At 43.0% G+C, this 13,731-nt stretch overlaps 1 protein-coding gene across 9 annotated transcripts in view; it reads left to right on the top strand.

Moving 5' to 3' along the window:
* GPHN (gephyrin) overlaps positions 1–10,351 on the top strand; it is a 1,582,310-nt gene extending 1,571,959 nt beyond the window's left edge. For all 9 annotated transcript variants that reach the window (XM_085627214.1, XM_085627212.1, XM_085627211.1 and 6 more), the window contains 3 exons: positions 293–396; positions 2,108–2,204; positions 9,385–10,351. In XM_085627214.1, coding sequence (XP_085483340.1) covers positions 293–396; positions 2,108–2,204; positions 9,385–9,518 — 335 coding nt within the window. In that variant the 3' untranslated portion in view covers positions 9,519–10,351. The remainder of the gene's footprint in view (positions 1–292; positions 397–2,107; positions 2,205–9,384) is intronic.
* The last annotated feature ends 3,380 nt before the right edge of the window (positions 10,352–13,731 follow it).

Genomic DNA, 13,731 nt, shown 5'->3' with positions numbered 1-13,731 from the left:
GTTTTTTCCTTCCGAATTTTCTCTTGAGCACTACTGTCAAATCCTCTCTCCTCATGCGTGAAAATTTGCATCATTGTCAATGCAAATTCTGCTTTGTTCTTTTCAGAAATAGATTCCCTTTGAGCTGTCTCTTTGGACTTTCCAGTTAAATGTATTTAGCATGTGATAACATTGATGAATACTTCAACATCTGTTTTTTCTGCTCCTACTATATGTAGCCGTAGGCGTCTAATGGAAAGAGTGCGTTTGTGGCGATTTGGCACATGCTTAACTTGTTACTGTTGTCTTACAGGTAACCCTGTGTCAGCAGTTGTCACCTGCAACCTCTTTGTTGTACCAGCACTAAGAAAGATGCAGGGAATCCTGGATCCACGGCCAACTATCATCAAAGCTAGGGTAATATTTTTATCACTTCAAGAATTGCTCTTAGATTATTTTCCCACAGTCTTGTTTTGTTGTGTCCGAGTTTAATCCAGTGTCAGCTAAGCACGGTCTGCCATTTTGTGTCTGTGCGGATGAATTGAATAGCAAAACTAGTGATTAGTTAATGATTCTGTGGCTCAGGCAACAAGGTGGTCTTTCCAAGACCATAGTGTTAAATCTATTATTCTAGCTGAAAAACTTCCTTATGCTTCATAGATTGAATCCACGGAGAAAAAGATCAATGTGCCTCATTCACAAAACCAACATAGACATAATGTTCATTTGCAGCTTCAGAAAGTCGGTTTTAGGGTCCCAGTTTCCAAATCCTGCTGGTAAGCAAGGATTTGAAAAAAATCTGCTAACAAGCACATTTTCTAATGCTATTTGGTTGTAGTCTAGGGTGGGGCGGGGGGTGAACAATTATGATGTGGCAACCACTAACAAACTGAGGTTGGGTGTGTGTGTGTGGGTGTGTGTGTGTGTGTGTGGTGTGTGTGTGTGTGGTGTGTGTGTGTGGGGTGTGTGTGGGGGTGTGTGTGTGTGTGTGTGTGTGTGTGTGTGTGTGTGTGTGTGTGTGTGTGTGTGTGTGTGTGTGTGTGTGTGTGTGTGTGTGTGTGTGTGTGTGTGTGTGTGTGTGTGTGTGTGTGTGTGTGTGTGTGTGTGTGTGTGTGTGTGTGTGTGTGTGTGTGTGTGTGTGTGTGTGTGTGTGTGTGTGTGTGTGTGTGTGTGTGTGTGTGTGTGTGTGTGTGTGTGTGTGTTCAATGACTTTTCGCTCCAAATACGGTGTTATAACACCCAAATGAACCCAAGTATGTTTTCGCAGTCAATTTGGAGGGTTAATTTTGGTGCATTTGAACTTAAATCCTAAACAAAAACTGTCAAGTGATTTATTTTATCTACTTAATTGAGAATTGTTGCCTTTGAGTTGTAAAGTTCATTTTGTGTGACTAGGTTCTAAAACAAACCTCTTCTTATGGCTGAAAAGCATGTAAGAATGTGCACAGAAGTATCATTTTAGCAGGCGGTGCGCAGTAGTGGATATTTGTTGGAAAGTACATTGGATTTAAAATGCGGGTGCGAATGCAGAAAGAGGCGCTTACCTTCCAACAGCACCATACATGGCAACAAAAACAGTGATGGATGTCCAGGCATTTAGAATTTCTCACAGCAAATGGAAAATGAATGTTTTGAGAAATACTCATCCACATTTCAAGAAATTTGGAGTGTTTTCTGTCAAAAGATAAAGTAAACCTTTTCCGGCCTAGAACTTCATCCACATTTGGAATTTACAAGCATAGGTGGTGGTGGGGCGGGGGTAAGAGGCGGTGTGTAGTCAAAGGTGTGGCAGAGATGGGAGTGGAGTATGGCTAATTTGAATGGGGCTTTGGCCTAAAACCTAATTTGAAGATGATCTGAAAATGCAGAGACCCCTGTGACTCCTTGTTAATGTGATCTCACGTGCTCCATCTCGTTGACCACAGTGGTGATTCCTTTTTTATTGTTGCAAATTTACCAAAGTATGGGTGGCATGCGCGCTACAAAAACACCAATAACATAACAAAATAATGTTTGTGTGCCCATCTTTCTGGTAAGTGTAGCCTGCTTGCGGGGTGAGAGGGAATATATTTCAGCTTAGAGGAAGAATCTGATTGGAAATGTTGTCTCCCTTGGATCTCCTCTCCAGTTATCGTGTGATGTGAAGCTGGATCCTCGGCCTGAATATCACCGCTGCATACTGACTTGGCATCACCAAGAACCACTGCCTTGGGCACAGAGTACAGGTTGGTGCATTGAGATCTTGAGGTGTAACTCATCTGGATGCAAGGAAAAGAATTATCGTTGTTTGTACAATTGAGGGCATTTCTTACTGTTTTAGTAAGTCCTTTGCATGTACATCCTGCTGTAAGCTTTCACAGAAGTGGAGTACTTAAGATAAGGTAGCCTTGTTTTTCCCCCAGTTGTATCATCTCTCATAACTGTATGACTCACACATTTGTTAATGCTTTTACGATTACTCACTAACTTTCTGCAAGGTAATTTATTTCACATTCACGAGTTTATACAGTGTATGCTAGAAAACGTCTATCAATGTAGTGATAATTCATTTTTGTCTATCTTTTGAAGAGTAGATTGATTGCAAACTGTTAACAAAATGTCAGCGACTGACTATGAATTGTCATAGGATTTGCACATTCTGTTTTACCAGATCGCTGTAGTCCTGAGCAGAATAGATTTTTCTATTTTTAACATCCATACGCGTGCCAGCATGGCACCACAAGAATGACGGCTGATCTGAGCATGCTTAAATGATGTTTGTGTATTTAGGTTTGCATTTGTTGGCATTAGCTCAACTCTGCATGTGACAGCATGTATTTATTCTGTTGACATAGGTGACTGGTAATCCTAGCAAAAATTTCTACAAGTCATCAACAGCCTTTCGTGGCTCATTTTGGCCGTGTATGGAGCATTGTACTTAGGATCGCAGAACTTTGTGCTACACTTTCTAAAAAAAAAAATGCTTACCGCAACATTTATTTTAATTAAAAACACCTCCTGTGTGAAAAAACAATTACAATGATTCCATAATAGCTAGCATTAGCATAAGTAGTTATTTCATAATAAGTTCCATGCCATTCCATAAACCATATTTAAAAAAAAAATATCTTCAAAATTGTTTTTGAATAATCAGTTCTCTCGCAGAAAAGTGAACGTAATGCATTTCGAAATAAATATTTGATTCCTCATTTTTATGTTCATTTTAATAGGATTTTGAAAACTCAAATCTGTAAAATATGTTCTACAAATACGGAGATTACTTCAAAAAGAATATAATAATAGTTACACACATCCCCCTTTCATAAACTATTTTTGTGAATTACCTTCAGAATTTTTTCCTTAATTAGGTATTTCACCCACAAAAATGAATGAGATTCACAACACATTTTTGTTATTTTTAACAGTGATTTAAAAACACTATTGGCACCAGCAGCGCACTCTTCCAGTTCTGTGCTGGTGGTATCTGAAGGAGATCCTCTCTATCCTTAGCGTGGGGCATATCAGAGACCCTGGCTGCCACTGGGCAGTTCAAAAAGATTTACTCTCACTTTCCAAACATGCTTTTTAAACTGACAAGAGTCTTTCAGCCATGGCTTTAGCCTGTTAATGGCATTCAAGTGGAGCTAGGTTCAGGCTGTGTTTTGAATCAAAGTGTTTCTGTGCATCACAACATTTTTAAAATGTAAATATTTCAGATTGAGATCGCGGTATGTTCTCTAGTGAGTAAAGTCACATGAGGGGTATATGCCTTAATGAGCCCATCTGGTGTCCGCTATCTTTGTATTTGCCGCATGCTTAGTAGATATTTGGTGTATGATGCAGTCATGCAACAGTTATACTTACTTGTTTCAGATGTTCTGCTTTCTGTGTGCCAGTATCCAAGCTACTGAAGCTATTGGTGCATTAATATATATTTTTTTTTTTTGCTTTTGCAGAGTTTTTATATAGCGCAAACTTAATCCGAATCGGGTATCAGAGCGCTTTACATAGCACCAGTTACGTTACATGAGGACACACATTCATTTTTGTTAGGCACAGGGAGATTAAGTGATTTGCCCAAATTCACAGGATGTTTAGCGTCATTACCGAGACTCGAACCCAGTTCCCCAGGTCCGAGGTCGAGCGCCCTAGCCGTTGGGTCAACTCCTCTCCCTGCTTAAAGTACAGAAGTGTGGAGAGAGGGTTAAAGAAAAGCATCATAAGAGATTATTATTGTGGATTCCTGTATACGGGCAAGGGTGATGGGCCTCATGTCAAATGTTCTAATGACTCTTGGAGCCAACCATGCTCAATCTCAGGCAGGGTTTTACGTTTGTGCCTGGTTGGGTCTACAGTGGTAACAGTCTCTTGTTTAAAAAAAATCATACTTTTCCAAGTATGGTGAGGGACTAGAATAGAACACCAAGTCCATGCATTGAAGAGTTGTGTGTGTTTGTACCTAAAACACTCAAATGTGGTTTATGTGGTTCAGCTGTATTTATCTCTCAATTACACATAAACTAGCTTCCACTAGCCCAATGTTTTTGTCAGTTTTAGCTAGTTCTGCCTTTTAACCAAAACATTTTGCAAATACTTTGATCTCCAGGTTCTTATTTTTAACAGTGAAAGCAGACCTGCAAGTCCCAGCCCGTAAAGTGCTGGTTGCAAAATAACTTTCCCTCTGATTAGTGAGGGCAGTAAATGCAAATTATGTGCTGTCATCTCACTATCATGGCCTTTATTTTTCCCTGACTACGTTAGCCAATACATGCATAAAAAAGTGCACAATCTCCCATTCAATTTCGAATGTGTCGTCTTACCAACTGGTGAGGCTCTGGGCAGATGTAAGATGGCTGCTACAACAGCTCAACCCCTTAAGATGCCACTGGCTTCAGCTGCAGCGTGGCAAAGAGCTTCTTGTGCAGCTGACCTAAGACAGTGACAAGCTTTTGGTTCAAGAAACTCGGCCTGACCACTTGAGTCCTTTACCATTTTACAGCTGCATCTATCAAGATGGTTGGCACCTCGCTTGGAGTCCACATGTTCAGCTGTTAGCATCTCTTGACCTAGGTTGTCGTTATCTGGCAACGTTTGACAGCTCACAGTCTTCCGATTCCCCTGTCATTCCATCTTCCCATCCTTTCCTTCAGATAGACACCCTGGAGTCCAGAAGGTCAGAGGCTTCTGAGATTGTGCCAAAACAGAGACCATCCCATGTGTTCTGTTCATGCCTTTTCGTGTGGCTTTTGCAGGATCTCTGCTTGTTAATCAACTTGGTAACTGAGAGGCTCAAAAAGATGCTTTAGAGCTACGTCTGATCTCGGTTTAAAAGGAGTCTGATTTTCCTTATTCCCTCTATCCAGTTCTTAATTCATCTCCCTATTTGGGAAGACTGCAGAAAGTTCCCGAGGTCTGTGATATAGGACCAACCAGTATTACTGATGCCGCTCTTTATGGAGGGGGCTTGTCGTAATTATTATGGAAAAGTATAAAAATAAAAGATATTGTGACGGTGGCTTTCATCTGTGCAGACCTGGTAATGATGGTCACTGTACGGTTATGGCAATTATTGAAAAGGAGGTTTGTGATCTTTTTCCTCGAAACTTGTGAAATTTACAGTATTATTTCATTGTTTAGTACCATGTGCCTATTGGTTGGCGACCTCTTCCCAGTTAATATCTAATTGGTGCAGGATGAGCCTTGGTTTTGCTTCTCCTACTGTAGCGCAATTTCCTGTTATCAATAGTCAGTAAAGAAGTTTGTTTAACTTCGCGAGTCGCCCGAAGCCATAACATTTTCACTACTGGTCTATCCAGGAGATAGTACTGCACCTTGGATGACCTTAGTGGTTCTAGACAATATGGCTCCCTGGACGTAAATGGTCCCCTTTGCAAGGGTCCAGGAACATAAAAGGCTGACAGACTTTTTTGAGACTGGATGGGAAACCACCTTGAGTTCCATAACGGTGCTGTCATTCCTTCTCACAGAGGGTGATGGTGTACAACATGTATGTTTTCCATCAGTAAGAAAATGGGCAGAATTCATGCAAGGTGGTAGGTGACCTCGAAGTTGGTCTCATCAGTGAGTATAACACCCCTTTAACCATCCACTGGACAAGTCATCAGCTTTGGTGTGACCTACCTGCACAGGTGAATTAAGGATCAAACCCTAACCCCGTGAAGACCTAGAGTCTTGGAGAAGTGGGCAGGGAGGGGTCTCCTTCCATTTTCGGCGGTTGGCCACTGATCATCTTGGAGACCGGTTTGCTTCTTTGGAAGTGCAGAGTTGTTCATCGGCGTGCCGTGGGTGCGCAGTGGCATCCTCGTCCTAAGGGGTGCATTCCTGATCAGTTGGAACAGGGGTTCCGTATCCCTTCCAGCACTTTTCTCTGAAGTTCGTCCACAAGCTTTGATGAAGCAGCACGTGCAGAATGATACTGGTGGCGCCTTCCTGTTTCAACAAGTGTTGTAACTCCGACATGTTGGAATTCAGCCTGCACCGGCCCCCCCAACCCCACCCAGAAGGAGATGCAGGGCCCATCCACACACATCACCGAACCTAGGTGCCTGAAGAGCTGATCCATGCCCCATCCTAGACACGTCAGATCTGCTTCTTAGACCTATCCGCGACCAGGACTTGTAACCCCAGCTTTGTGGCGATCCCTGGTTTCAGAAACAAAGCACATTTCTTCAAACTTACCTAGAATTGGGTATGGTTTAGCCATGCATTGAGCATGTAACTTCCACCCAAGCCCTTTGCTCAGATGGGGAATGAGCATGGACAGAGGAAGGCTGTTTGGCTAAAATCTTACTTGGAGTAAAATCACCAGTAACCTTTATTTATTTAATTGGAAGACGATTCAAAATAATTTTGTGAACCCATGGTGTCGATTCCCAGATAGGTGGGGATTAATTTTGTTTATGACAAAATAACAGTAATTAAGGCAGCGAACAGATAAAAACGATATTTGAAGACACCAATAATCTCGGAACAAACTTAGTGCCGTTTTTGTTTTTTAAACATTTAACCATTATGGTTATATTTGCAGAATATAGGCAAATATATTACATTATTGTCGCCCCTAACTATTGTAGTTGGTTGCGCTCCAAACTATATGTTTGACACTCTGAAGAGGCAACATTAATGGTTATTTTCCTAAGTCCATCTTTATTTTTAGGTTTAGCCAAGACACCTCTTCAACTTTATCGGCAGCCTAATGTTTCCCCAAAAAACAAGTAATAAAATGCCTAGATATATGCATAAATACGGGTGCTTTTGGCCAGTCTCTCTTTTTTCTTTGCTCTGATTAAGTGGCTTTCACAATTTGCTTCAAGTCCCTGCAGCTTTCAGCTTGGGGCAGACGGTCAGCCCACGCCATCCATTGACTGTCCTGCACTATGGGTGGTGGCATTTGTCCCTAATCACGTGCTCTGCCGTCCGAGAAGGAATGCACGTGGCAAGAGTGATGTGTCTGAGTTGCTCGGCCACCCCTTTATTTATATTTTTTATATTCTAGTGCATGTGGTTGCCAATTATTTAATTGCATGTTTCTGCAAGAGAGAGTGAGAGGAATAGAATGAGTGAAGGGAAAAGAGGGCAGGAGAATCCCTGCGGCATTAGGGCACAGTTGTGTATCGATGCCACTCCAACAAAGTGTCGTGTGGAGATCGCTCTTTCGCCCTGCTGTTTGTAGGTCTTCTCATGCCAAGGCTTGCGCCATAGCTGACAGTTCAGCTCAAGCAGGTCTGTTGAACAGGTGTATTTTCCTATGCCCGCCTTTCAAGGTCTTTTGATGGCATTGCATTTGCCTAACATGAAAATGAGCACTCTGTACAGAGAGCCTATAAAAAGCTGGCCAGCACGTACGCTTGAAGACCTATCATCTTGTCGTCATGGGTTGTAGAAGCCAACAAAGTGAAGAAAAAAACCTGAATGCTAGGATAGATTATGTGAATACAACGAAAACATGTATGATGAAAGAACGTGGGCGCAGAGTCTGCGAGTTGTAATCAAGGAGTGGGTTTCCAAAATCTATTTTCCACTGGATTTATATTGTGTCAAAGCAGAGAGATATGCTTTCGTCAGTCGTGACCCCCTAATGAGACAATTTTGCACACATCAATAAACGAAGTAATATTCATATTAGGATATAGGAAAACATTTGGCTAGAACATAAGAAATAGTGAAAATGGAAGTTAAAACTTCAATCGCAAGAAAGATGGCACCTATCAGGAATTCCAGATTCATCTGGATGTGGAATAACGGAAGGAAGGTAAAAACTATGGCAATAACCAAATGTGGAGATCCATTAAGTCTCCACAGAAAAATCACAAATACTATGTAGAACGTAATAGTGAACTCCGTCAGTAACATAGCTCACTAGCCTACAGAGGCACCGTGCTAAATCTCTCGTTTCAAGGTTTGAAAACTTGGTTGCGCCTACTCTTTGAGTGCTGAAAAATTGAATATGCATTTTACTTGGGTAATTGTTGCAAGTTTATGTGGCAACATGAATTCCTAAGACAAAATTAGGTTTCCCTACAAATTAACACAGTAATTCATGCAGCCGATGTCAGATGTGACCAGCCAGTTATTGAATGGTGTCCTAGTAACTCTCAAAACTCAATTGTCATCAGCTAGATATTTTTGAATGCTTATTTTTGGCAACGCTGGATTAGTTAAAGAAAACGTTTTGCTTTTTTTCGCTAGCGAATCCCTTTAGGAGGTACCACTTACACCGAGAATCCCTGATCATGCCTGGAAAAGCCAGGCTGGAGTAACATATAGATAAACAGAATTTGTGCCGACTGTTGCCCTCCAGACACCAAGATGGAATTAAAGAATGGTTCAACTCTACTGTGCAGCTTGTACTTTGTAAAAGTATTCTAATAGCCCGTAACAAATATCCAATTGCCATCCGAGAAGTTTTTTTTTTGTAAAGTTTTTGTTTGTGTTGTAGAGAGCGTGGCACAATTTGGAGTCCATACTTCACCGCTCAGTTCCTCAATGTATTCTGCAGAGGAGGGGGTTTACTAGATCGTTCGGCCACTAGAATGGATGTGTTGGTCATACGAGGAGGCTCCGAAATATTCAACCATTAAGACACTCTTCCAAGAATATATGTAGGTTTAGCATTTTGAAATATTTGGGCTCTAATTTCCTCTTGGGTTTCATGCACGGTTTTGCATCAGTGGGAAACAGTGAATGACAGCCAAAGGTTTGGTATAATGGAGAGAAACTGTAGTCTACGACCAAACTAAATTATTAACGAGAACCACATGTAAAGTAGAGGGAAAAATTGCCATACAAGATTTGATGGCACAGAAAAATGGCAAAGCCTTTTTGAACACGTGCATCCTCTCTAGACCCATCAGGGATTTCTGATCACTTCAATCATTGAACAGTTCTCTCTTTGTGATCCCGCAGGAAATCAGGTGAGCAGTCGTCTGATGAGTATGCGCAGTGCCAATGGACTGTTGATGCTACCTCCAAAGACCGAGCAGTACGTGGAGCTTCACAAGGGCGAGGTGGTGGACGTCATGGTCATCGGCCGGCTATGATGGTCCCGGCTGGAGAAGCGCTTTTGATGCATGTCCACATATCATTGACTGTATCCTGTAATATGCAACGGCACAGCTAGTTTTTATGATTTGGATAAAGTTGAACAGTATAGTCTACATCTTGAACTAATTTAAAAAATGAATTAAAAAATAATACCTTTTAAAAAAAACTCTTATAAATATTCTATTCTGATTATATCAATTCAAGGCAACTTTTTCCTTCATTGCAATTGCTTTGTGTGTTCAATGCTAGATCTTAGAGCAGTAGCTTTTAGTAGACAGCAGTAGGTGCCTGCGACACTTGTGTTTTTCTCATCTTTGAAATACGGATACTTATGCTCTTAATAAGGCTGTCTGCTTCCTTTATACTAGCCTAGATGACACTGCTGTTCGCCTTAGTATGCTTCCTAACCGCTTCACAGAAGAGCTTGCTTGTTCTTTACCCTGTACCTTGTGTTTATGTGCACAGTGCCAAAAGCCGAGTGGCTGCCCGTGGGCATGGCAGGCAGGGCGCCACCTAGCTGCCAAGTTCACGAATGGCTTCCCGGCAGCCACCCGGCTCAGTACTCTTGGGCAGTAACCCGATACCTTTTATTTGAACAAACACAACAAAAACTTGCTTCCTTAAGTGCTGACAGCCTTTTTAACCAATACATTTAAAAATGTACAGAAAAAAAAAATCAAAGACTGATCTTGTACAGATACTAGTGTACCAGCATTCATGTGGAGATTATTAAAGGAAAGAAAATATTGAACAACTCTGTACCATAACATTTTCTGTAATATTGAAACAAAATGAATTAAAAAAATTCCTTGATCATTATTTAAAAAAATCTTCAAGTGTGAGAATTGTTTGGGAAATCTGGGGATTGACATTTACAGATAGCCTAGTTATCTTTAATTTTTTTAAATGATTAATTATGGTTATATGTTGATGGTGTAAATTATGGTTAAATATTGATGGTCTCAAAAAACTGTTTCAAAGGTTGCTGCAGCATTGTCACTCCTTGACCAGAATGCGTCAGTCAGGGCAAGTCTGTGCACAAGGCATTTAATGCAGAAGTTTTAGGGTATGTCTTTTAACGCAAGCGACTAAATGCACTTCGTACATAGGCAAGTTATTGAATACTGTCCCTTGATGCAAACCAGTACAGGCAGGCCAACAAAGTCCTCCCCTAAATACAGGCCTGTCATCTTATTTATGTGCAGTTTTATATAGCGCAGACCTGATCCATGGGCATTAGAGCACTTCAAAAGAGTACAGGTTCAACAGTCATCAAGGGCAAACATAAATACAAAACAAGGACAAGGCACAAATAGAATCGACAAGCGAGCAGGTTTGAACTGTGGCCGAAAGCGAACCTATAAACGAAACAATGTGACAGCATAAAATCGACAAGGACGAGTCTAAAGTGTAGGAGTGAGCTGAGATTTAGCTATGTTTATGTGCGCTGCTCCAAAATGAAATTCACTCCTTGCAAGTCATTGTGTGCAAGCCTCTCAAAACACACCTTAGAACAAGCGTTCTTCTTCAGGGCAGTCATCCTGAGCAATTGCATTCAGTTCAACTGACACTACCTACTGTATGTGTTTCCTCTCGTTCCTAGCCCCTTACTGTAAACCTTTTACAGTGCGTTTCTGGATGCAGATCATTGCAGGCATGCTACTCGTTCACAATTGAGTCAGACCTTTTAATGCAAGCCATTTAATGCAACCGATCACCCTTAACAAAGCATGCACCTCTAAATAAATTACTATTCATCGTAGAAGTTAAAGTAAAGCTATTTATTGCAGGTGAATTAGTCCATGGGCCAAGTAGAAGCGCGTGTCTGCAGTCTTTGTCCACATATGCCTGCCACGTACGCCTTTCACTATTTGAAGTGCTCTCATGCCCTGTGAATCAAGGGCCATACTATACCAAGAGCCTCATTCAATGCTCCGCACTCAATGAAAATCACTCTACTGCATGGGGTTCACGCCAGTCACTCCGTGCATGCCTCCTGAAGCATGGCAGTTAGTGCTCGGATCTTCTTGCGAGCTAGGCACCCTCTCTGAACTTACAACTCAGTTAATCTGCAGCACTGAGGTACCAACTGCATGGGGTTCACGCCAGCCACTCGTTGCAAGCCTCCTGATGCATGGCACTGAGTACTCGGCTCTTCATGCGAGCTAAGCCCTCACTCTATACTTGGTAATGCAACCCAGTCAATCTGCAGCACTGCGGTACCTACTGCATGCTGTTTCACGCCAGTCACTCTGTGCAAGCCTCCTGATGCATGGCACTGAGTACTCGGCTCTTCATGTGAGCTAAGCACTCACTCTATACTTTGTAATGCAACCCAGTCAGTCTGCAGCACTGCGGTACCTACTGCATGCTGTTTCACGCCAGTCACTCTGTGCAAGCCTCCTTATGCATGGCACTGAGTACTCGGCTCTTCATGTGAGCTAAGCACTCACTCTATACTTGGTAATGCAACCCAGTCAATCTGCAGCACTGCGGTACCTACTGCATGCTGTTTCACGCCAGCCACTCGTTGCAAGCCTCCTGATGCATGGCACTGAGTACTCGGCTCTTCATGTGAGCTAAGCACTCTCTATACTTGGTAATGCAACCCAGTCAATCTTTAGCACTGCGGTACCTACTGCATGCTGTTTCACGCCAGCCACTCGTTGCAAGCCTCCTGATGCATGGCACTGAGTACTCGGTTAATGCAACCCAGTCAATCTGCAGCACTGCGGTACCTACTGCATGCTGTTTCACGCCAGCCACTCGTTGCAAGCCTCCTGATGCATGGCACTGAGTACTCGGCTCTTCATGCGAGCTAAGTACTCACTCTATACTTGGTAATGCAACCCAGTCAATCTGCAGCACTGTGGTACCTACTGCATACTGTTTCACGCCAGTCACTCTGTGCAAGTCCCCTGATGCATGGCACGGAGTACTCGGCTCTTCATGTGAGCTAAGCACTCACTCTATACTTGGTAATGCAACCCAGTCAATCTGCAGCACTGCGGTACCTACTGCATGCTGTTTCACGCCAGTCACTCGGTGCAAGCCTCCTGATGCATGGCACTGAGTACTCAGCTCTTCATGCAAGCCAAGAACTCTCTCTATACTAAGTAATGCAACCCAGTCAGTACCAGGACTGAGGTACCTACTGCATGCTGTTTCACGCCAGTCACTCATTGCAAGCCTCCTGATGCATGGCACTGAGTACTCGGCTCTTCATGTGAGCTAAGCACTCACTCTATACTTGGTAATGCAACCCAGTCAATCTTTAGCACTGCGGTACCTACTGCATGCTGTTTCACGCCAGCCACTCGTTGCAAGCCTCCTGATGCATGGCACTGAGTACTCGGCTCTTCATGTGAGCTAAGCACTCACTCTATACTTGGTAATGCAACCCAGTCAATCTTTACCACTGCGGTACCTACTGCATGCTGTTTCACGCCAGCCACTCGTGGCAAGCCTCCTGATGCATGGCACTGAGTACTCGGCTCTTCATGTGAGCTAAGCACTCACTCTATACTTGGTAATGCAACCCAGTCAATCTGCAGCACTGCGGTACCTACTGCATGCTGTTTCACGCCAGCCACTCGTTGCAAGCCTCCTGATGCATGGCACTGAGTACTCTGCTCTTCATGTGAGCTAAGCACTCACTCTATACTTGGTAATGCAACCCAGTCAATCTTTAGCACTGCGGTACCTACTGCATGCTGTTTCACGCCAGCCACTCGTTGCAAGCCTCCTGATGCATGGCACTGAGTACTCGGCTCTTCATGCGAGCTAAGTACTCACTCTATACTTGGTAATGCAACCCAGTCAATCTGCAGCACTGTGGTACCTACTGCATACTGTTTCACGCCAGTCACTCTGTGCAAGTCCCCTGATGCATGGCACGGAGTACTCGGCTCTTCATGTGAGCTAAGCACTCACTCTATACTTGGTAATGCAACCCAGTCAATCTGCAGCACTGCGGTACCTACTGCATGCTGTTTCACGCCAGTCACTCGGTGCAAGCCTCCTGATGCATGGCACTGAGTACTCAGCTCTTCATGCAAGCCAAGAACTCTCTCTATACTAAGTAATGCAACCCAGTCAGTACCAGGACTGAGGTACCTACTGCATGCTGTTTCACGCCAGTCACTCATTGCAAGCCTCCTGATGCATGGCACTGAGTACTCGGCTCTTCATGTGAGCTAAGCACTCACT

This window comes from Triturus cristatus, chromosome 9, assembly GCF_964204655.1.
Source record: "Triturus cristatus chromosome 9, aTriCri1.1, whole genome shotgun sequence".
NCBI lineage: Eukaryota > Metazoa > Chordata > Amphibia > Caudata > Salamandridae > Triturus > Triturus cristatus.
The sequence above is the reverse complement of the archived record's forward strand: the minus strand, read 5'-3'. Positions and strand labels throughout refer to the sequence as shown.